Genomic DNA, 24,629 nt, shown 5'->3' on the forward strand with positions numbered 1-24,629 from the left:
TGCAACAGACAAGATGGAGTCACAGCAAGGTGACGCCGCACGCCGTGAGAGGATCCCAGCTGGTGTCACACCCGACCATCTGTGGGCCTGTTTACCCCGAAGGCCTGAGTTGATCGTGGGCACACTGGCTTATACAGATTTTCCACGGTGCCTGAAACACCTATTGAAAAGCAACAATTTGAGCTAAAGTCTAAAATAGTTTCCATGGTACAGGGTGACCTAATTAATTACAGCGGCACACAAAAGCAACGTGGATTTCAATTTGGATAAGAACAGTGGAAACAGCTAGAGGCATATTTTGAACACACACATGCACACAGGTTTAGGGTACCACTTCAAGGGACTAACTATCCCAAATGTATGGTGGCAGCTATAGCCAGGTAGGGGTCAACACTTAAAAACATTCCAATCATATTTAAAAGTAAACCACATTATTGTCTGATTACAAAGATTCCAAAAGGTAATAGTTTTGGACTAGCTATATATGACTGAATGTTATGGGGTAAAAATGGCGGCAAACGTTAATTCCAGTTTGTACAATTTTAAAGTTGCTCCAATTTTGGTAAAAAGTGATGCCAATTATCAGTTGAGCTAATTGGATTAATAAATGTTGTAGGTTTAACTGTGTTGCATGTTTGGTCTCCAAAGTAAAAGGAAGTTGACTTCCACTGAGCCAATGACATGTGACATGTTATCCCCATAAACTGAGCCCCCACAGATGTGCAAACTATTCCTCTTTAAAAACCATATTAAGTTTAAAAAAAAAAATACCAATGGGAATGAAAAAGGTTGAGAAAAAACAAATTATCCTGAAATAGACCACACTTAATTGTGAAAGCCCCACTAGCCAATTCCAGATAAGCAGTTGAAGATGTTGACTTTGTGAAAGAAACCAAAAACAGGTTTATTTCAAGCTACATGTAATTTCAAAACCACACCTACTCCTAATTTCAATCATGTAGGATGAAAACATTTTCTCTGCAACACATCCACATTTGTCCAGCAGGTGGGAGGTGTGCAAACACATCACAAAGGTCAAAGGTTCAGGATCAGATCAGCTAAAAAAAAAAAAAGTGTGTGTAGGAGGGGAGTGGCACCCCACTCTGCCCACGTTAGAAAGTTGTCTCCACACCAAAAGCTCAATAGACCCCTGGACACCATCTCAGGATGGCGCCAAGAAAATACAGCACATGCTCCATCCTCAACGGGCGTTGAACCTGTAGTACGCTACCTCCAGGCAAATGCAAGGTGTCAGAGGCCGTCTGCTTTGAACATGCACCCCACTGCAACTCTGCATCAAGATTTACACAAATATACTTTAAAATCAAGCCACTGTGACAATAAATCCATATTTCTCACTATTCTGTAAACTTTGCAGTTCATATACACACAGACCAATAATATGTGGTCTATTACATGAACAAAAACAAAGTTTATTTTTGTGTTGATCTGGTGAATTAGTTAATCAAAATTAAATCAATTCATCCTCATTATATGCTTCTTTAATTTAGTGAGATAAAAGCATTCGTTGTTTTTGACATGTTAACCTGGAGATGGATTCACCCCATTTGAATTTTTAAGAGGTATAACGGGTTAAAATTATGTTGCCTTTGGAATCTTAAAGAAAAAAAAAAGCAAAATGTGTTTCTTCCCTATTGGTCCACTGGAAGGGCCCTGAACTGTATCTACCGGATGCGGTATGTTCACCATGGCAACAGGTCAAACTCTGCAGAGAAAAGCACATCGATGACTCGAACCCGTCCAAGCGAAACACGCAGCAGCTGGCAATCAAAAAGGGCAGAGTTACGTTATTATCTAAAGAGTAACCAGCAGCGAGAGCCCAAAGCGGCATCCATGTACACAAAGGTGTCAACTCATAAGATCTGTGGCGAGCGTACGTTTTACAGGAGCAGCCCGACCCCTCAGTAATCCTCCACGAGCTGCTGCCGTGGAACTCATCTGCAACTGCAATTTGGAGCAATTTATTTGCCACCCTGATCTTAAGTGAGATTTAGGTTTCATTACTGCAGACAGAATTTAGAAACAGACAAACAGCCGGAACGATTCAAGTGCTACAGTCTGGAGTTGGGAGGGTGATGGATCAACAACTGAGGTCTGACTGCTTTCACATCTCAACAGTTTTATGGCCACAGAACTTGATCTTATCCAGAAGAACCAAATAAGTTATTGTTGATGTGGATTTTCATTCCGTGTTGTCACTCAACAGTACCAGTGGGTGTGAAGGTAGTACACATCTGACATCTGACCCCAGGGACCATCACCAATACCATGGACCTCTGACCGACCACACCAGGGCAACTCCATAATGGACCAATCAAGTTGGAAAAATCTGATTCCTTGATGGTTGCTAAAGGTAATTCCTTAAGAACAATTTTTGCATCAACCTCTGACAAACTAAATCAGTAAAGGACCTGGGAGGATTTGGGGAAACTGAAGCCGCTCCTTTCCACACATAAATGTTAAAATATCTAAACCCTTGTTCACACCGCCAGTTCAAATCGGACTCACTGCAAATCTGATTCAAATCCATTAGTCACCAGATCTGAGCTGTGTTCACATTGATTTAGTCAATCCAGATTGATTGCTATGGTAACAGGCTACACCCAGAAAAAAAAAAAAAAAACGTGCCAGTTTCTGTGCGAAATTGTTACAGAGCCCAGATAGCAACTCCTTGCCTGTCCACTGTATATTCTCCTTTATGTAATAGCTGAGTAGATCCTTGTCATTTTATTATGTCACATGACATGGATTAATTCATCCCATTTGTGTTGCATTGCATTTAGAGTGCAATTTGGTTCCATACGTTTGGTACCATTGCACTCTGCGCACGCACACACTGCACTGTAAGATGACTGGAGGCATGAAGAGCTCTTAGGAAGTTAGAATGAAAAGCTGGACTAATTTTTGATGTGATTTTTTTTTTTCCACTATACTGAGGAAGTAGTCTTTTTTTGGAAGTACACGCACACCATCAGCTCTTAGCTTTAAAACAAACATGGCAGAGTTTGTGTTGCTGACAGATGATTTGATAGAGCTAATTAACGGTGCTAGTTCTTCTAACACACGCACAAAAAAAAAAAAATCCCACTCCGCTGTAAGCCATCTGGAGGCATGAAGAGCTGTTCAGATGAAAAGCTGACATGATTTTTCACTGGACTGAGGAACTACACAAAGTCAGTACACAGCATCACCTGACTACACATCACAATTTGGACTCCTGTTTAAAGTTTGTGTTGGACCTGAGCAGCAGCAAAACACCAAAATGTAAGTCCCTTTTCTGCTTATAAATTAATATGAAATGACAAGGATCTGTTTTAGCCATTATATAAAAATGAATGTTTTTACATTCTTTCAATGTAATGAATATTTCATGGGGTGAAAGCTAGAACATACCATTCAACAAGGCAAATGGTATGTTCCAGCTTTGAACTCAAATATTCATTTGTATACCATGCGCTGTTTTTGACCATTTGACTTTTCCCCACATATTCTACATCCACACTAAGGTGCCTCAGACTTGAGTCTGTCAAACTACATCACTGCTGTTCATGTCATGCTGCGAGTGACACAGGACACGTCAAAATCCTATTTGAGTGACCGACGTGTTCACATTGAAACGGAATTGCAAAAACAAAAATGTGCTTTGAATTGCATTTCAAGCCACCTTATAGCTCAACTCTGAATGAGTGAGTTAGAGTTTAAAGAATAAAGTACAACTTTTTTTTCCCCTCCTTTTCATGAACACCTACAGAAGATAGTTTTCTTAAAGCTGAACTTAGACAGTCCATTAAGTAAAACTCTTTACACTCCAGCACTGTGACCCCACGAGGTTAATCCAACTCCTAAACTGCTCTGTTCCAACTCCATCTGATCCCCAGTTGCACTGATGATGCTGTCAGCGGCGACCACGTGACCCTAACCACCGTTATCTCCTAATGCAGCAAATTTCACAACCACAGACCTTCTGCTAGTTAAACATCAAACCTTTATGCCAACAAAAGTCACCAATGAACTAGTCCACTTTACAGCCAGTCATGTTCAACTGTCATTTTATTTTATTAAAAAGACCAGGGTGCAAATATGAAATTAAAAAAAATAAAGACAAGCATATCATCTTAAGCATTTAATACAAACTCAATATAAACTATTTCAGTCCCTCTTGACATGTAAGACACTGACTCAAAATACTTTGTTATACTGTATTTTTTTATCAAGTATTGCACAATGTAGGTACAAAATTAATATTCATACGATTACATTTGTCCATAGTATAGCAAAATCTTAACTTCTTAACAGAAAATACAATTCATCTTTCAGGAAAAAAGCAAATATTCCTACACTTGAATCCCACCACTAAGGAATACTCTGTACACAATCTTTAGAATAATCAATGTACTTTTTTAAAGATGGGTTTCTTTAACAATTATCTTTAAAAAAAGAGAAAATAAAGAAAAGCTGCTGCAGCCATCACAGATCACTGGAGTAGTAAAAAGATATAAATGCAACACCATGTCATAGAACAATATATACTCTGATATCTTACAAACTCTGTACTAAATTAAATTATACAGTTAGAAAAAGACTAAGTAACCCACACAGTAGTGCCAATTCATAAAAATCAGCCTCATCTCACCAACTGTGAAATACTGTCAGAGGCCCAAAAACAAACAAAAAAACCCTCAGCTTTATTATCACTACTACTACTACTATTACTTGGGGGTAGGGGTGGGTCTTCAACACAGTAAGAAAATTGTTGTGCTTGGTTGGCAAAAAGGAAAAGAAAAACAATGATGCATGTCAAAGTAACCAAGCCTGGATGTGTTTATACAAGCTTTTAGTTTTAGTAGAAACAAACTCAAGGGGGCACAGTTTAAAAAAACAAAACAAAACACCCTTGGGCACATGCGCTTGACTGACTGAACACCATGTTTCTTTGTAGTCCAGTTTTTTTTTTGTTTTTTTTTTTGTTTGTTTTTTTTTAAAGAGTGTGCGTTTGTTTTTCCTTCTCTTTGAGCCACCGTCACTCAAATCACGTTGCGATGAGTTCAGTTAGCCATGACGGGCTGGAATTGCTGGTTCGAATACTGCATGTTACTCAGGCTGAAGTTGAGGCCATCCATGAGCGACTTGTCGTTGAGGCTTCCGTAGGCAGAGAACATGTCGAAGGCATTGTTGTACTGCAGTGGGCTGAGCCCGAGGGAGCCCTCCCCGGGGAACATGGCTCCAGGGCTGGCCTGGCCCTGCAGATTCGGGAACACAAACTCCTTGGCGTTTGGGGAGAGAGCAGAGGGCTTCTGCTGCTGACCCAGGCCCAGCCCGTACAGCGAGTGCATGGAGGTGGAGATGGCTTTTTGCTTTAGGAGGGTGTTGACATTCAGGCCCAGGGTACTGGTAGGAGAGGTGCGGGCCACCTTGCTGTTGTTGCTGCTGCCACCCGCCGGCATTGTTGTTGTTGCTGCTGCGGCCGCTGCTCTTCATCTTTGTGGAGCCAAATTTTGTAGCGGCAAAGGTGGCAGTAGTGAACGTTAAGGGCTGGGTGGAGCGCGGCATGAAAGAGGGGCTCACGGCAGCAGACTGCCCGAAAGGTGGCGATGGGGAGTTTGACTCTGAGGAAACACCAACGGGGTCACTAATTGGCATGAAGACCTGCGCCTCAGGGTTAAAACTGTTCTTGATCTCTTTGTCCAGCTCTGAGCCATTCTCACTGTTATCATCCACATATAGCACCTTGACCGGTCCCTTCTCCCCAATCTGGTAAGAGACCTCATACGGGTCGATCCACACGCTAAGGTCCTGAGGGAGATTATTCCGGACATCTTCAATGTCCAGCCCGCTCTCTTTGGCTGCCTGTTCCACTACAGGGTCCACCTTCTCCCCAACGTGAATGCACCTGAACCCTGAACCTTTGTATGGCTTATCCGGATACCAGTGGCCTTCATATTTCTTCTTCAGCTGCCTCTCGAGCTCCTCACCGAAGATGTTCACACGCCGCCGAGGGAGTTTGTTGTATAAATAGGAAATAATAAAGTTGAGTGCTACTTGAATTTCAAGCTGCATAGCTGCTTCAGGTGGTGCAGGTGATTTTTTTGTCACAGAGTTACAGTTTGAGGGGTGAAAAAACCTCCAAGACAGCAGTGATCAGTGATGGAAAAGAAGAAGTGGGGGAAAAAAAAACCTCACTAAGTGCTTGTTGCTGCTGTTGTAGCCTTCCAGGCACCGGCTTCGGCTCAGGATCCTGGAACAAAAACATGAAGTGTGTGTAAATTAAGTGAAGACACCTGCATTAAAAAGCTATTGCAGTTTAAAGTGCACGAACCATCACAGTTAAAACACTGATGGCAGAAGATAAACTAGTTTTATAGTTTAGTGTTCAGTTGAACTCAGATCATATTGTTGCATATGAACCTTTAAGAAAACAAATCTAAACGCTCTTATTACTAAAGATGACACCAACATGATCCCTATAGGAGTTGAACCAAATAAAATGATTGTGTTTGCACAATGGCCATTTTTATTTTTGTAGTTACTTTGCACTTAAAGAAACAGCTGCTCAGACAAAAACAAAAAATTACAGATATGACCTCTGCGCTCCCGAGAACTGGGTTGGGTATTACCATTTTTTATAGGATTAAAGAAATGTTAACTTGCTGATGAGTCCATAACGAAGATTATCATTCGGTGCACCACTAATTTATTACGCCTTCAATGCAGATTAAAGCCAGATAAGAAAACTACACCAATCAATTCTGTCCAATGTTGCCACTGAAATTGTTGGTTATCAAGAGTCAAAACACTGAAACCAAATACACACAGACACCACTAAGGACAATGCAAAGTATGAAACCCTTATTTCCAATGAGGCCCTTTTGATAACTGCAAGCAACAAAGTATAAAATAAACAGTTCAAAATATTTGAGTATTCTGTAGCTGTAGGCATTACGAGAAAAAAATACTGACAACCTAATAAACTAAACAATATAAATACCTCAAGACAATAGAAAAGAAACCAACACCATAAAGAAATAAAAGCATCAAGACCAATTAAAAAAAAAAAAAAAAACACACACACACACCCATTCCATAAAACCAACTCCTTACTTAAAAACATGCCTGATTTGGCTGCACAGACTGAGGTAGATATTTCCAAGCAAAATTCCTACACATTAGAAGTTTCTGGGGGAAAAAAAACAAGTCTGATAACAAAACCAAATTCCATTAAAAAAAAAAAAATCCCTGTCAGCTCAGAATTATGGTTTACAGCCCCAACGTGATTCTTTTATCAATTTGTCAGCTGACAAACTTGTTCAGTCTACAGTTATGCAACAATTTAACCCACTTAATACAAACTGACAGTCAAGCTTCTAAAAACATCTCAATCACGTTATCCTCACTTTAGGAACTAAACATTTATTTTTGGCTGTTTTGAAAACATTTTAAGATGCAGTTTTTGGAAAAATGTATGCATGTCAAAATGTAATCATTTTGACTTTTGTAGAGAAAACAGCTGTTGGGGAAGAAAATGCCACATCGGAGACATCTGCTTCAGCATTAATAAGAAGCATCTGGACGCTGCGGAACAAGACAAAAATGTACCTTTTCCAAAATTAACAGATTAGATCTGACACGTAAAGGAAGATGCAGATTTATAGTAAACCTATTCAGCGCTCTCACTCAGCTGTACAAAAACCATCACCAGCTATAAATACACAACACTGACTCAGACTGACCTCTGCAGAGGGCAAGGCGTGGTGTCAATCAATTATTGATTACTTCAGGCCATAAACACATGATCAGACCAATTTGACTGGCCTACACCGCCACCAAGCTGCTCTCCCGTGAGGACCAGCCGTTACATAACCATCATTTATGGCCTCATCACGAACAAAGAGGGTCCCCCCCCCCTCCTTTACTGCACGACAAAACGCACAGTGACGTCATGGCGTAGATACACAAACGATTATTGATCAGCCCGATCGGCTCCGGCGGAGCTAACTAGCATTAGCCAACATAATGAAGGGTGTTAGCAGAAACAGGAGTTGGGCAACTAAACAAACGGCAGTTGCTGTCAACGTATAACGACCAGGATTATTTCGTCTGTTGGTTTTAAAAGCTCCACTTTGGCCTGACGACCATTTTGATCGACAAACTACGTAGCATATTAATGAACTAGTTAGCAGGCTAAAGCTCGACCGTATTCGGCTGCGAGACCGACATTTGACAGTCATTTTAGTGAGACACGCCACATATTAAAGCTGAGTGATTTAAAGAAATAACAGATGAATTACTTACATATAAATTCACAGCGGATAGCTCCACGTACAGCCTCCGAATAAGAGTATCGGTTCCGAAAACAGATACAAAAATAAAGTTGCCTAAGTCAAATGTCTGGAAATATCCCGGCGCATTCGTTTCTGAAAGGATTTTTGTTTGAATCCCGTCTTCGTAATCTGCTAGAATTTAACTCCCCACTGCTCGGGAGTTTTCACAACTCTGCCCTTTAAAACTTGGGCTGCTTTGTTTTTATAGTAGTCCTCCGCCACGGACACGGAGGAGGTGGTGATGCGGCTCACAGAGGTCAACACCCAAGAAAAGCTTCCTATTGGCCAAACTCTCGGTCGTCATCAGCAGCCATCCCAGCTGGCGGTGGTGATTGGACGAGGTCGTGCTCAATCAACCGCAGGGTTCTATTTACGGTAGTGGTTTGCCTTTCATGTGTGTCGGACTATTTTGTCAGAGCAACTAAGACCAAATAAAATAAATAAAAAATAATAATGATAACAATATAATAAAATAATAATAACAACAAATACATACATATATGAACAAATAAAAAATTGCACTATGTTTAAAAAAAATCCTTGCGTATGATAAAGATGGACAAGTGTGTGCATGTTTCTGTCACGTGACATAAAGCATTCTTGTTGCTAAGCAATTAGTGTCTAAAACATCCGGCTGAGCAACGAGTCTTTATAATAGTTTGTGTTGCTATTATTTCCAACCACAGGACAAACACTAACATTTTATTTTGCTTTGTAGCCGTACGGGGTTAAACAGACGCGGTGACAGTTACACGCGCCAGCGAGCTGGATAAACTAGCATCTTTCCCTTACACGGAAATCATAAAAAATTTTAAGTAACTTTAAATTCGTAACTTGTGCACAAGCTGCAACGATACAGTGGCTTATCAGTATCAAATAATAGAGTTTTTTATTTTGTTCTCTATGAACATACTAAAATGTTTTTAAAAATCTGGCTTTTTGTATTTGACAGCTAATTTTTTTTACTTTGCTTGTCCTCATCATGTATTTCAGACTGACCATGAACTTGACCTTAGACCTATGACCTTGATATGAGCGATGTTGCGAGAGGAAGCATTTTGAGGATATTGCCATGGCCAGACAGACACACAGACAGACAGAACAGAACAATGGCCTCTTTCCACTTTGCAGCAAGGATAGTTGCTTAAAGGGGAACTCTGCCATTATTCAACCTGTGTTCTATTTTGAGATGTTTTTGGGTTTGTCTTTACCTTCATGAGAAGAACAAATAGTGCAGTTCTGATTCAGAAAGTAAACACCATCACATGCTAAATGGCAACATAATATAATTGTATGGGGCAAACTAATACCGCTCACAATAAACTGCTTCTTGTCGCCACCAAACAGGTGAAAATGTCAGAGGTAAACATGTACATTCTGACCTCACTAAATGTAAAGAAACATTTTAAAATGACGATTACACAGTAAGCCTCTTACCTTAGCCTCCTGGCCATCCAGACACACTGCTCTCCACTAAGGCATTACCAGTTGATTTCCAATGTGGGGCTCAGTCAGAAAATTAGGAACAACTGTGTTACATGCAGTTTGTCTGCTGAAATGCTGAACACATTGGTGTGATCTGCCCTTTATGTTGGTATCAGCTAAGGAGTTAATCTAGCAGCTGTGAGGAGAAACACGATGGCCAGTGTGTGGACAAATATGGGACAAAATATACAACATTAACTGGAAAGTAAAACCAGAATTATAGAACAGATATAATGTCTAGCCGGGTATGGTACCTAAACCTTTCATATGTAAATACTGCAACCTAGAGATGGCAAATTAGAAAATTTTTGAAACCTTAGAAAAACCCATGTTTGCAACACTGTTCTAGAGTCCATATGAAATGGGAGACTTGACAATATGGTCCAAAATATACAACACAATGGAAAAGAAAAAACAGAATTACAAATAGACAGAACGTCTGGCTGGGGATGGTACCAAAACTTGTTATCTGAACTGAAAATTAGTGATGGCTAACTCGAAACACTGCTTCAAATAATTTTGAACCACCTGTGTTTTGAACATTGTTCCATGTCTGCATGAAAAGGAACATATCATGTATCATGCGGCCAACTGTGAACACTGGCACCTGCTGGACAGTACAGGACTGTACATCCACATCAACTTAAGAATTTCATATTTAAAGGTTCCAGTCAGTGTGTGGTCACTTAAGGACATACCACTTTGAAAATGCCCAATCTTGTCTGATCTCAGAAGCTAAGCATAGTCGGGCCGAGTTAGTATGTGGATGGGAGACCACTTTGGAATACCAGGTGCTTTAAGCAGGCAGGGGTGGATAAGCAGTTAGTGTGCTTGGTTTCACTGTGGAACGCTCCCAGTTCAAACCCCACCCTTACTACATTCTCCATGTAATGTGAAGTTGTGTCAAGAAGGACATCCGGCGTAAAAGTTGTGCCAAATCAACATGCAGATCCAAGGTGGTGATACCGAGTGAAAACAAGGGACTTGTTACTAGTCAGTGCCGGGTCTGCACGTGCACGAGCATGTACGTTGCTTGTGACAAGTAGCGAATGAGCTAATTGAACAAATGTGATAAATGTATACAGTTTGCATTAATTAGTCATTTGACTGCATAAACTACTTTTCTTCCATGACACTTGGTCCAGACGTCTCTTGCAAGCATCAAATTTCTGATGACTCATCATGCACCTGAGAGCACATTCAGTCACTTAATTCATCCAATCAGGTGTGATTTGAGGCAGCCGGCGACCCCCTCTCATATCAAACTGTACCTGTCCTCGTTAGCTCCTGGCTTGGTGCTGCTGAATCTTTACCCTGAGCCATAATGTGGCACAGAGGTGTCTGTTTGACAGGTGACAAAAAAAGAAGAAAAGTTGCATGCATTATCTAAAGTGCCACGGTTGCAGTCTGAAGAAACTTGTTCCGTGTTGCTGTGTATTTAAACGAAACAGATGGAATCTCATAATTGCCATCTCTGTAAATATTGACACTCTCTTTTGTGTACCTGTCTGTTGGTTATAATGTATGTGGACAGTTCATGCAAGCTGCTTGTGTGTGTGTGTGTGTGTGTGTGTGTGTGTGTGTGTGTGTGTGTGTGTGTGTGTGTGTGTGTGTGTGTGTGTGTGTGTGTGCGCACGCGTGCTGGCTCCGTGTTTCTATCCGTGCAGGGTGGAGATCTGCCTGACAAGCCCAAGGTGTTTGACGCAGCGGCCTGTTCTTAACGCTGCCTCTCGCAGTCTTGTGTTTGCACAATTAACACGACGCCACATGAATTTTACAGAGAGGACAAGCAATGTTGCAGGAGGCGAAAATGCAGGCTGCGCTGCGGAGGAGCTGAGGAAGACGAGAATTAAAAGTGTTCTGCACAGAAAATCAACATCAATGTTTGGCCCAAAGCTCGACAGCAGGCCGACTCTGAGGAGGCTCCCAAGACGCCGGCGCGGCAGCAGGATCGAGGTCTGCAGCACCTCTGAGGTTAATCTGATTAACCCCAATCGATAATAACACAATCAGGCAGTTTATTGAAGACGTCACATTCCTCACGAAATTACCCAACACGTGTTAGTTCCTGTTAGTTGAGGCAAATGTCAGGTTTAGCTCACATTAGATATTAAACTTTAAGTTAAAGCAAAAGTTAGAAACATGCTAATGATAGCACTCAACACAATTTACTGCTATCTAGGACCTCAGAAGAAAAGAGAGTGTGTTCAAACAGCTCAATAGTACTAGATCCTGAAGAAGGTACTGGACGTCATGGATGGCATACACAGATCAGGGACAGAAACTGAATTTTTCTCTGTTAAAAATGGCTTTGGTCAGGAATGTGTTCTGACTCCAACAGTGTTCAAATCCTGCACAGACTGGGTGTTGGGTCGAGTTGTGCAAACCAGTGCCGTAGGTACCTTGTTGGTGAGGAAAGGTTTATTTGGCCTTGACTTCGTTTTACAGTGCTGTGATCTTTCTGGAATCAATGGATGCCCTTATTGCAACAGCCGAGAAGCTCAGCAAGAAATCTGAGTGCCTGGGTTTATGATTGTTTTGGATAAGGACTATGAGATGTGTATCTGTATGCAGTGAGAGTGCTGAACTTGAAGAGACATTCTCATCTCTGGATCCAGTGGCCTATGAGTTTAGGAGAAGCCTGGGAAGATCTTAACAAGTCTTGAGATCTCTGGACAGAGGTGATTGGTGACAGTAATACCTTTGCAGGAGAATGAAAGTCCAGGACTTTAGGCTCTGGTACTTCCTATTTTACTGGATGGTTTGGAGACTGTGTTCTCAGGTCAGTTCTGGGAGTATGCATTGGTGCCCCATGTTGCTGCAGCCACCACACCGCAGGACTGCTTTGGGTCCTAGATGGTAACCACCCATGTAGACATCTGGTTTATCTCCACCTCTCAAAGTAACCATCAATCTACCACAGCAAGGTGAAGTATCCACTTGGCTTTCTTCACCTGATCGGGCCCTCAAGAGGCACCCGCGTGTTGGATCACACCCAGAGAAATGGTGTACTTTACCAAATTCCATAGCTGATGCTCTCTCTCAGTGCAAGTGATACTCCTCATCGCAGTCTTCTTTCTAAGACACAAAGTGGTACCAGTGGTTCCCCTGAAGACACCTTGTACCAAAGACATATATTGTATATAGTTGTTGCTTTAAGTCACTGGTTAGCAGCCAAGTCTTGCAACCATACAGTAAGACAGGAACACTGGGAACCTAAGACTTGAATCTTCCTTCTCCCACTAAGATATTGTCATCACCAAACACCCCTGTCCAGCAACCATATGAGCTCTTCCCAGGCATCTCAATCTCAAAGGCCAAGAACCCAGAGAAATTAAGTTCCACACTCTCAAAACATACAAATATACAGTGAGGAAAATAAGTATTTGAACACCCTGCAATTCTGCAAGTTCTCCCACTTAGAAATCATGGAGGGGTCTGAAATTTTCATCTTATGTGCATGTCCACTGTGAGAGACATAATCTAAAAAAAAAAAAAAAAATCCGGAAATCACAATGTATGATTTTTTTATATATATAATTTATTTGTATGTTACTGCTGCAAATAAGTATTTGAACACCTACCAACCAGCAAGAATTCTGTCTCTCACAGACCTGTTAATTTTTCTTTAAGAAGCCCTCTTATTCTGCACTCTTTACCTGTATTAATTGCACCTGTTTGAACTTGTTACCTGTATAAAAGACACCTGTTCACACACTCATCAATCACACTCCAACCTATCCACCATAGCCAAGACCAAAGAGCTGTATAAGAACACCAGGGACAAAACTGTAGACCTGCACAAGACTGGGATGGACTACAGGACAACAGGCAAGCAGCTTGGTAGAAGACAACAACTGTTATGATTATTTATTATAACGTGGAAGAAACACAAGATGACTGTCAATCTCCCTCGGTCTGGAATTCCATGCAAGATCTCACTTTGTGAGGTAAGGATGATTCTGAGAAAGCTCAGAACTGCACAGAAGGACCTGGTCAATGACCTGAAGAGAGCTGGGACCACAGTCACAAAGATTACATTAGTAACACATGATGCTGTCATGGTTTAAAATCCTGCAGGGCAGCAAGGTCCCCCTGCTCAAGCCAGCACATGTCCAGGCCCGTTTGAAGTTCACCAGTGACCATCTGGATAATCCACAGGAGGCATGGGAGAAGGTCATGTGGTCAGATGAGACCAGAATAGAGCTTTTTGGAATCAACTCCACTTACCATGTTTAGAGGATGAGAACAACCCCAAGAAAACCATCCCAACCGTGAAGCATGGGGGTGGAAACATCATACTCTGGGGTGCTCTTCTGCAAAGGGGACAGGACGACTGCACCGTATTGAAGGGAGGATGGATGGCGTCATGTATTGTGAGATTTTGCCAGACAACCTCCTTCCCTCAGTAAGAGCATTGAAGATGGGTCATAGCTTGGTCTTCCAGCATGACAATGACCCAAAACACACAGCCAGGGCAACTAAGGAGGGGCTCCATAAGAAGCATTTCAAGGTCCTGGAGTGGCCTGGCCAGTCTCCAGACCTGAACTCAATACAAAATCTTTGGAGGGAGCTGAAACTCCAAACCTGAAAGATCTAGTGAAGATATGTATGGAGGAGTGGACCAAAATCCCTGCTGCAGTGTGTGAAAACCTGGTGAAAAACTACAGGAAACATTTGACCTCTGTAATTGCAAACAAAGGCTACTGTACCAAATATTAACATTGATTTTCACAGGTGTTCAAATACTTATTTGCAGCAGTAACATATAAATAATTTAAAAAATCATACATTGTGATTTCCGGATTATTTTTTTTTTTTATAGATTCTGTCTCTCACAGTGGACATGCACCTAAGATGAAAATTTCAGACCCCTCCATGATTTGTAAGTGGGAGAACTTGCAAAATCACAGGGTGTTCAAATACTTATTTTCCTCACTGTACATTACAATGAAATGTGTCCAAATGAGCCAGTTTGAAATTCCAACACACTGATCTGAGATCAGTCTACAATGCTCTACAACATTCTCAAGCCACAAACACAAACAATAACTTCTTTTAACAGATGGTAAGAGTAAAGGTTAAAAAATGGTCACGTCAGCCTGTTTGCCGTCTAAGGATATATGTTTTAATTATGATGAATCAGTTGATGTTTAGTTCAGCAGCACATCTCAGTGTTATAACTCAAAGTGCTGTAAAAGGCCGTCAGATCGCAGCCAGAGGGATGCAGCAAAGTGTTCCAACCTCCAGATTGACTCTCGGCAGGGGTGAGAGATGAGTTCTCTTCCATGGAGGCGCTTGTGTGATGGATGACCTGAACACAAACTAAACATGCCATGGGAGCTTTGGCCACAGACCAAGGCCACCAGTGCTGGACAAGGTTCCCCCATCTCTCAAAATATGTGACGACAACCAAATGTTCAGACATGTTTCAGTTTTCAAAGGTTGTAACGAGATTCAACAAGAAGTATGTTTTACAAGCTCTTCAGTCAGCACCACGAGCAGACTGTTAATGTTTCTGCTTTTTCTCATGTATATGAGGACATGAACACACTAGATTCTACAAAAAGTTTTATTTCATATTTTATTTTTCCACTAAACAAACCTACTGATGACTGTCGCCTTCGATTGAGCAGGTGGTTCTGTGGCTTAGGAGTTGGACTACCAAGGATAGGGCAAGTCCTTATTTAACTGGCTTTTTCAGTTTGGGATGAGTGGGTAGCACGGTGGTTCAGTGGTTAGCACTGTTGCCTTACAGCAAGAAGGTCATGGGATCGATTCCCACCTGTGTCCTTTCTGTGTGGAGTTTGCGTGTTCTCCCCGTGCTTGTGTGGGTTTCCTCCGGGTGCTCCGGCTTCCTCCCACATCCAAAGACATGCAGGTTAGATGGACTGGAAACTTTAAATTGTCCGTAGGTGTGAATGTGTTTGTTTGTCTGTATGATTAATGAGTTGGGCAATGCTGTGTAATCTCAGACTGCTTGAACTCTTGAACTCAAACGCAAAATGGATACTATCTTGGAGCATATCGCTGCATTGCAAAGGAATGTGCTGCTGAGGATCGGAGAATATTCTTCAGAAATTTGGACTCTAGATGGTCAGAGGAGCAGTAAATGGAATTCTGCATCTCTCTGCCTAACATCAACATGGCAGCCTTATCGGCTCCTAAAGGTCAAATACCCTGCTCTTCCCCTAGAAGGATCTACGGCCTTGGTGAAGGAATTTGGCTCCCCCTTCTCATGTATCTACCCCCCCAGCCTGCTGTTGCCGAGCAACATCAGACTTTACACACACACGGACTGAAACTGACAGAAACTTAACTCATCTGCACACGACGCATGTCTCCCCCCCCTCCATCCCTATTACCCCCCCCCGCCACCTCAAAGGCAGCATGGTTTTTACTGCTACAGCCTTCAACTCCCCAAGCTGGGTGGCACGGGCCCCTCCTGCTGCAGCCTTCACACACTTTGCCTCAATTTGGATGACAGACTGCTTCAGGTATAGTGCACATAAACAATATCAAATGTATATGTGTTGTCTTTAATTCTGATGTGTGCCACTATTACGGCAAACTAGTAATAATTGTGGATTAATTGCTGTATTTTGTCTCAAGTAATTGGAGTGTAAATGTAATGTCATTGTTGTTGTACTCGTGTAATGACAATGACAATAAATCTCATCTCATCTCATCTGGTCCCCACCTCATGCCCTTTGACTGCTGGGATAGGCTCTAGACCCCCCCACCCCACCCCACCCTCTGGGGTGGGGGTGACCCTTTATTGGAGTAAGCAGTTGAAGATGAGTGCATTTGGGATGAGTGGCAAAGATCTTGAAGACCAACAGGAAGTTCACTATCTCCAAAGTATATTTCTCGACATGTTTTACATCGATGACCAAGAACATTCTTCGACTGGCGTCTCACCTGAGAATCCTTCAGTCCAAATGGGTCAGCGCAGTCTCACACCTAAGTCATCACATTTTGACACAAATGGTTCTTTTTGACAGAACGTCAATATGTGACGAGTCAGACATCCCTGTTGTGTCACTGTGTGACACACTGGGAAATGCTGACCCGACCCCTACCCACAACCAAAACATCGATGAATGTTAACTGATGATGCGGAAACGAAGCAGGTAGTTCTGGCTGCTGTCTGAGAGAAATGACCCTGCTGTCAAAGCAACGCATCTCCGCACCCACCACTAAATGATGCAACAGGACAAAGTCACTTGTCACTTGATGTTAGAAAGAGGATCAAACCAAGTGTCAAAATGTGGGGTGAGAATGTGTTAAATGTGTAGTTATGTAAGGAAACTATTTCTTGCCTCATGAAGTAGTATTAACTGCAACACCATGGGCGTGTGAAAGATTCTCTGCACGTAGTGGCTCCATGACCAGAACCAGAGTCAGTAGAATAAGTCAAGTGGACATCCAGTCTGCAGGGTCACCATAATCAGGACCCAAAATATTTCCACGAGGTGCTGGATGCAGCACTGCACAGGACCAAAACGTACTTTGTAACCTGACCAAATCGTTCTCGAGATCAGTGCTGCATAAACCTGGGAAATAGTCAGAAATAACTAGGAATCCTCTCACTGGAGTTGTAGTCCCTTTTACTGGGATTCTGCTCTTCACTTCTTGGCTGTGTTCTGTATTGATGCATTTGCGTTGTTGCAACGTGTATATCTCTTAGCATGACTTTCTTCCATGAAGAACCCTCAACCAGACTAGACACAGAGGGGCAACCATCTGTTTTGGCCATACTACCAATAAAGAATAAGACGTACGTCCTATGTAGGCCCTGAGGCTCATTGGTGCCGGTGCTTATGTCCAGATTCTGAGTCTGACTCCCTGTGGACGGGATGGCAGTCTGACACAGATTACTTCCACAGCCACGGCCAGTACCCATTTACAGCCAGGTGGACCGAGACAATGTAGATTAAGTGTCTTGTCCAAGGATCCAGACAGGTAGCATGAGCAGGATTCAAACCCAGGTCAACATATTGACAGACTAATCCTCTCATCCACCTGCTCTACAACCAGTAACCAAAAAACAAAGCACAAAAAAGGCCAAACATGCAAAGATAGAAAGGATAGAACAAAATATTTGTACTTGTAAAATCCATCTGTATCATATTAACCATTTGCTGCCTTTTATCCTCACAGATGTCAACGCCATGAAGGGACCCATCATTTGAAGTGTCTTACATGCTGAAAGATGTGCCTGTTGCCATGGTTAAACAAAACCTGACAGGGCCACTGACCTATCAAACCCTCTGCTGGCCTGCTGTTGCATTACAGTGAAAGACTTTCAAATTAAAAGCCCCTCCCAGAATTAATATCATCAGGAAGTAAGGAAGCTACATTTTAGCTTAGAGGCTCTCTTGGGGCTTTTTTTAAAATCAGGATTCCAGTGTCGTAAAAATATCGTGCTTGGGTTTATTTTGTTGCAGAGAAGTCAGCTGTCTGGCAACATGCATATAATGGGATTTTGTTGGGAAATGGTGATTACAGAGCATCTCGTATGCTACTTTCAGGGTGCCTGCAGGTTTCAAACACAGCACAGTTTGTACCAAATGTTTAATTTGAACAGAAGAACTTTGTTCCTGTAGGTCGTTTACCAAGTTAACAGCTGTAATGCTGAGTGCAGCAGAGCTTTTACTGCCCTTTTACTGAAATACAGGTTTAACTGTCGAAGAGGTGGCGGAGTGTCATTAGTATTCCGAGCTGATCTCTTGCGATAGCAATCCGAGGGCTCAGAGGAATTTATAGCTTCATGCACATATGCACAAACACCTGCTTTATTCTTCAACTGATACAAATGATGATTTTCACTGTTTACCCTGAAAATAGTTTTAAAAGTTGGAAAAGTGAGTGGGAAGTGGTGGGCGAGCGTTCCGTCTTGTTTGAGCAGGGCTCGGGCCTTACAGACGGTTCCTGTTCACTTGTTTACAAATGCTGCGGCGTGCCGAGGAAAGCCAGCGAGCACTTTCTCACACCAGGAATGTCATTAATAAGTGGCGCTAAGATTCACCCCCGATAAACACTCTCATATACGTAGGTGCACAGACAAACACAGGCGCCTCTGTAGGTCTGAGCCGGAGCTTAGCTGCCGTACGTCTGCAGAAAGTGGAATAATGAACGTATTCATGGTGTTTTTCACCCAGCGGGTTCACGTTTGAGCCGGCTTACAGTGTTTTGACCCATGGAAAGATTCAGATCAAGCAAAATGGAGGAGAAGGAAGGTTACACAATAGGGGATCAGCTGTGCTCCGCCTATTTAAATACCATTCTGCTCCAGTATTTGGTTTCATGTTCAGCATGCTCGGTGCTGCGTCATGAGTCAGCCAACAGAATGGGAGCAGAGTCGGAATGGGATTAATAACACAGGACTGGCACAGAGACTGTGTTTTTCCTGCCATCCTTCCTAAGAAGGCACGGCTACGTGGTGAAGCTGTGCCCTTGGAGTCAGATCGAGTTCTCAAATATTCAATTACGCTCTGAAATGAAGGTTGGACAGAACAGGTTTAAAAGTGAGAGCTGCTCATTGCAGCGGGAATGTGTCACATTTCCATGAATACTGAGTAGAGTCCGCTACAGTCGGCAGGCCGTCCCCGTCACTCTGATCTGTATTTTTATTGCTGTTACTTCATTTGGAGCATCACTTTCTCCCTCACAACTGCTGCACAATCCATCATTAGGTGAAAAAGTCATCAGGTGAAAAACAAGAACACTGTCCTAAGAACACCACTTTCAAGGCTCAAAGAAACTGTTTTCCTGTGCATGTAGCTTTAAACAGAAAAGAGCTGCTGCTGCTGTTCGCCACACACAAAGCACGTAGGGGCGTGTCACAGTGTGCAGATCTGTTCAGGAAACAGAGTTCAGAAATGGGCCCTATCTTGACAGTCTAATCATATGGTCTGACACACAACCTGCGGCTGCATTTGGGGCATGTCCAACAATCCGATGCTGTCTACGCCCCAAACAAGAGTACTTGTTGGGAAAGTGTAGTGACACGGACCCACAACAGGGGGCGCAAATGAACGGACAATGGAGGAAGTCAAATAACAACACTTTACTGTTGTGAATAAGCACAACAAACACAGCAGATTACAATAATAGTCAATGAAGTCAATTCACAAAAATGTGTCACGTGGGCAGGCTCGAAGATAAGAGACGTTTGTCCAAAGCAGAACCGGAACCACACGATTTCCTCCGCCACCGAACCCCGGGAATACTGGAGCCGCCAAGTCCCGAACTCCCAGGTGGCCACTGCCTCCGCTTGTCGGATCTGGTACTGCTGGCGAGGAACAAAAACAGTTAGATGTGGGTGCGTCTGCACCCAGCAACACGTATGGTGGAAAACCACCTTCACCTCTCGTCGGAAAAAAGGAAACAAAATATCTGCTATCCAACACACAAAGTAACAGGTATTCCTGTCAGGAAGACAACAAAGTCGGCTGAGTACGTTACCTCCTCGGTAGAGCGATATCTCGGCAAAGAGGTGGAGATGTCGTCCTGCTGATATACCACTGCTGATCAGATGATTGGTGACAGCTGTTGTAGGCGATAAGTGACAGCTGTCACCCCGGCTGCTCCTGTGAGGCGGCAGCGCCCTCTGGTGCCTGGAGCCCGCACTCCAGATAGGGCGCCCTCTGGTGGTGGTGGGCCAGCAGTACCTCCTCTTCAGCGGCCCACACAACAGTACTGGGAGCAAAAGGGTCAGGTAAATTCACATAGTCACGTTCACATATTGTGAACAGGATCATCCTTATCAGAATTCAGTCCCAGTTAGTTGCCGCTCTGCGGGTTGGTGAAACCCAGTGACCACAGAGGTGGAATCCAGCCCGGTCTGGATTTGTAGTGTTGCTGTGGATGATGTCAGCAGGCATCATCGAGCACTAGTATATAAAACCTGATGCTCTGAATTCCCACTGAAGTCCCATCAAAGAGCACAGACAGAATTTGCAGCAGCCAGTTCAACTGAAAAGCCTTCAATCCTGTTTGCCAAAAATGGCCAATGTAGTCATGGCAACTACTTTTCCACATTACCCCCAGTCCACTGTAAGAGTAGCACTCAGGTGTTATTTTTCTGATAAATGTCAGACCTCATCTTTGAACTGGTAATGAGTTTTAATATTTGGTTTAAAAACAGACAACGGGTGGGGGAAGGGGGAGAGAAAGAGTATGAGAGAGAAAGAGACTGAGCATGAATAAGAGAGCAAACAAATAAACAAGGGCAAGACAGTAAGCGAGTGAGAGAGACAGAGAAAGACAGAAACATATTGAGAGAGAGAGGGAGCAAGAGAACAAGAGAGAGAGTGAGAGCAAGATAGTGTGGAACTGAGAGGGAGCCAGAGAGAGAGAGAAAGAGAGAGAGCAAAAAAGAACCAACAAGAGAGGAGAGGGTGAATGAGATCAAGATCAAACAAGATATAGAGAAAGAAAACAGGAAAAGAGATAAAGAGAGAGAGCAAAAGATGGAGAGTGAAAGAGAGAGAGAGAGCATAGGCAGAGTGCAAGAGAAAGGCTGAGAGATGGCAAGAGAGTAACCATGAATGAGAGAGCAACACACTGGAACGAGCACAAGACAGTGAGAGAGTGTGAGAGAATGAGAGCACAAAAGTGTGTGATGTGGTGCAAGAGAGAAGAAATGACAGTAAGAGAGCAAACAAGAGTGAGAGACTAAGAAAGACAGAGGGACATACTGAGAGAGAGGGAGCCAGAGTGAACAAAAGAGAGAGAGAGAGCGAGTCTAAGACAAAGAGACATACTGAAATAGAGGGAGCCAGATCAAACAAGAGAGAGACTAAGACAAAGAGACATACTGAGAGAGAGGGAGCCAGAGCGAACAAGAGAGAGACTGAGACACAGACACATACTGAGAGAGAGATGGAGCCAGAGTGAACAAGAGAGAGAGAGAGAGAGAGAGAGATTAAGACAAAGACACATACTGAGAGAGAGGGAGCCAGAGCGAACAAGAGAGAGACAGAGAGAGAGAGACTAAGACAAAGAGACATTCTGAGAGAGGGAGCCCAAGCAAACAAGAGAGACAGAGAGAGAGAGAGAGAGACTCCCTCTGATGTAATGTGAATTAAGACAGCACAGTTGTCCTTTTAAATTGACTGATTGGGGTTTATTCCAAATCTTCCCAACCCCAACCATGAGAACTGTGGACAAAACAAAAAACAATGAATACACTAATAAACATAAGTCTCATCATAGTGGGGCATACTGAGAGAGAGCGCCAGAGTGAACAAGAAAGAGAGAGAGACTGAGACAAAGAGACATACTGAGAGAGAGGGAGCCAGAGCGAACAAGAAAGAGAGAGACTGAGACAAAGAGACATACTGAAAGAGAGGGAGCCAGAGCAAACAAGGCAGAGACAGAGAGAGAGACTAAGACAAAGAGATATACGAGGTCTGTGAGAAAAGTATCCGACCTTTTTATTTTATGCAAAAAATATATGGATTTGATTCATATGTTTTTAAGCTTGAACCTTCGTGCACATGCGTGAGTTTTTCCACGCCTGTCGGTTGCGTCATTCGCCTGTGGGCAGGCTTTGAATGAGCTCTGGTCCACCCCTCTCGTCATTGTTTCATTGTGAGGAAATGGCAGAATGATTTGGGCTTTTTTTCCATCAGAATTTTTTCAGAAACTGTTAGAGACAGGCAGCTGGAAACCATTCGAAAAATTTATCTGGCTTTCGGTGAAAATTTTATGGGCTTCACAGAGAATAAGGAGTGTTACTACAGCTTTAAGGACGGCCCATAATGGCGCACGGCGCACCGCGCTCCAAGCCGCCATCGAGAGGCAGAAACCACCACATAATTTCTAAACGGATCGCTGTGTGGAGCCGGGACCGTCGTGTGGAATTTCTCTGGTTATCACAAGAGCTGGACATCAGCCATTTAACAAGAGATTTTGTCATGGAAAGCCGCGAGGAGGCTTCGAGCGTCATGACCGATTCGCTGATGAAGCGAGACAAAGGAACACCTCCGTTTCGGAGTGTTAGAGGACAAGTTGGGACATGCCCAGCTCTCCACAATTTCTCTTATACTCACTCTACTGGTAAGCACTGAAAGCCGAGATAAGCAAGAGACATACAGAGAGAGAGAGAGCCAGAGCAAACAAGAGAGAGAGAGAGAGTGAACAAGGGCATGAGAGAGCTAACAACAGAGGAGACGGTGAATGACAGACGGAAAAAGAACAAGAGAAAGAGGCAACATGAGCAAACAAGTGAGAGAAAGACAGCAATAGAGAGAGGGAATAAACAACTGATCAGAATGGTTAAAAGGGAATGGCTTGTTAGACATCATAATCACTGATCTGTGGAGGAGGAAATGTCGGCGCTCTGCTTTTTAATTTACTCTACATCTGTAAACATCTTAACGAGCAACGCCACAATGAGCCATTCACTTTACAGCTCCACACGTGGCATCATTTTGTTTTTGAGAGCCATAAATCTCCAAATCCACATCACTCTGGTTCAGAGCGCTGACACAGTGCCGTCCGCGTAACCAGAGGAGGTGGAATCATATTTCACTGATAAGAGAAATGGAGAAAGGTGATAGGCTGGGCAAAATGGCATGGGAAAAAAAAGAACCGCACACACCACAAAAAAATAAGCTATGATGCAGAAAACAAAGTGTTTTAAAGGCGGCTCAGTGCTGAATTCTCCCACGAGCAGAGAGAAGGAGAGTAATTGTGACATCGTTCTGTGGCTGCAAATTGCTGCTCAGTGCAGTTCAGCCCAGTAATCAGAAAGTGACGCAGGGAACCGTCAATGAGGTCAATTCAGTCAGTTTATGTGAGAAATGAAAACATCACTGTAGCACGTCTGATGGAGACACCAGAGGGTTACTGATGGAGACACCAGAGGGTTACTGATGGGGACACCAGAGGGTTACTGATGGAGACACCAGAGCGTTACTGATGGGGACACCAGAGGGTTACTGATGGAGACAGCAGAGGGTTTCTGATGGAGACACCAGAGGGTTTCTGATGGAGACACCAGAGCGTTACTGATGGAGACACCAGAGCGTTACTGATGAAGACACCAGAGGGTTTCTGATGGAGACACCAGAGGGTTTCTGATGGAGACAGCAGAGGGTTACTGATGGAGACACCAGAGCGTTACTGATGGAGACACCAGAGGGTTTCTGATGGAGACACCAGAGGGTTACTGATGGGGACACCAGGGGGTTTCTGATGGAGACACCAGAGGGTTTCTGATGGAGACAGCAGAGGGTTTCTGATGGGGACACCAGAGGGTTTCTGATGGAGACACCAGAGGGTTTCTGATGGAGACACCAGGGGTTTCTGATGGAGACACCAGGGGTTTCTGATGGAGACACCAGAGGGTTTCTGATGGAGACAGCAGAGGATTCCTGATGGAGACACCAGAGGATTCCTGATGGAGACACCAGAGGGTTTCTGATGGAGACACCAGAGGGTTTCTGATGGAGACACCAGAGGGTTTCTGATGGAGACAGCAGAGGGTTTATGATGGAGACAGCAGAGGGTTTCTGATGGAGACACCAGAGCGTTACTGATGGAGACAGCAGAGGGTTTCTGATGGAGACAGCAGAGGGTTCCTGATGGAGACACCAGAGGGTTTCTGATCGAGACAGCAGAAGGTTACTGATGGAGACACCAGAGGGTTTCTGATGGAGACAGCAGAGCGTTACTGATGGGGACACCAGAGGGTTTCTGATGGAGACACCAGGGGGTTTCTGATGGAGACACCAGAGCATTACTGATGGAGACACCAGAGGGTTTCTGATGGAGACAGCAGAGGGTTACTGA

The 24,629-nt window shown here is 43.3% G+C and overlaps 1 protein-coding gene and 1 pseudogene across 1 annotated transcript; one reads left to right on the top strand and one right to left on the bottom strand.

Annotated features, from left to right (window-relative positions):
- Positions 1-4,053: 4,053 nt before the first annotated feature.
- On the bottom strand, positions 4,054-8,529 carry tob1b (transducer of ERBB2, 1b). The gene is given in 3 exon segments (XM_034193545.1): positions 4,054-5,456; positions 5,458-6,256; positions 8,311-8,529. Coding segments are annotated over 2 exon segments (1,011 nt in total). The 5' UTR covers positions 6,079-6,256; positions 8,311-8,529; the 3' UTR covers positions 4,054-5,066.
- Positions 8,530-10,508: 1,979 nt separating this feature from the next.
- Positions 10,509-10,627, top strand: LOC117531670 (annotated as a pseudogene).
- The last annotated feature ends 14,002 nt before the right edge of the window (positions 10,628-24,629 follow it).

This window comes from Thalassophryne amazonica, chromosome 18 (genome assembly GCF_902500255.1).
Source record: "Thalassophryne amazonica chromosome 18, fThaAma1.1, whole genome shotgun sequence".
Taxonomy (NCBI): domain Eukaryota; kingdom Metazoa; phylum Chordata; class Actinopteri; order Batrachoidiformes; family Batrachoididae; genus Thalassophryne; species Thalassophryne amazonica.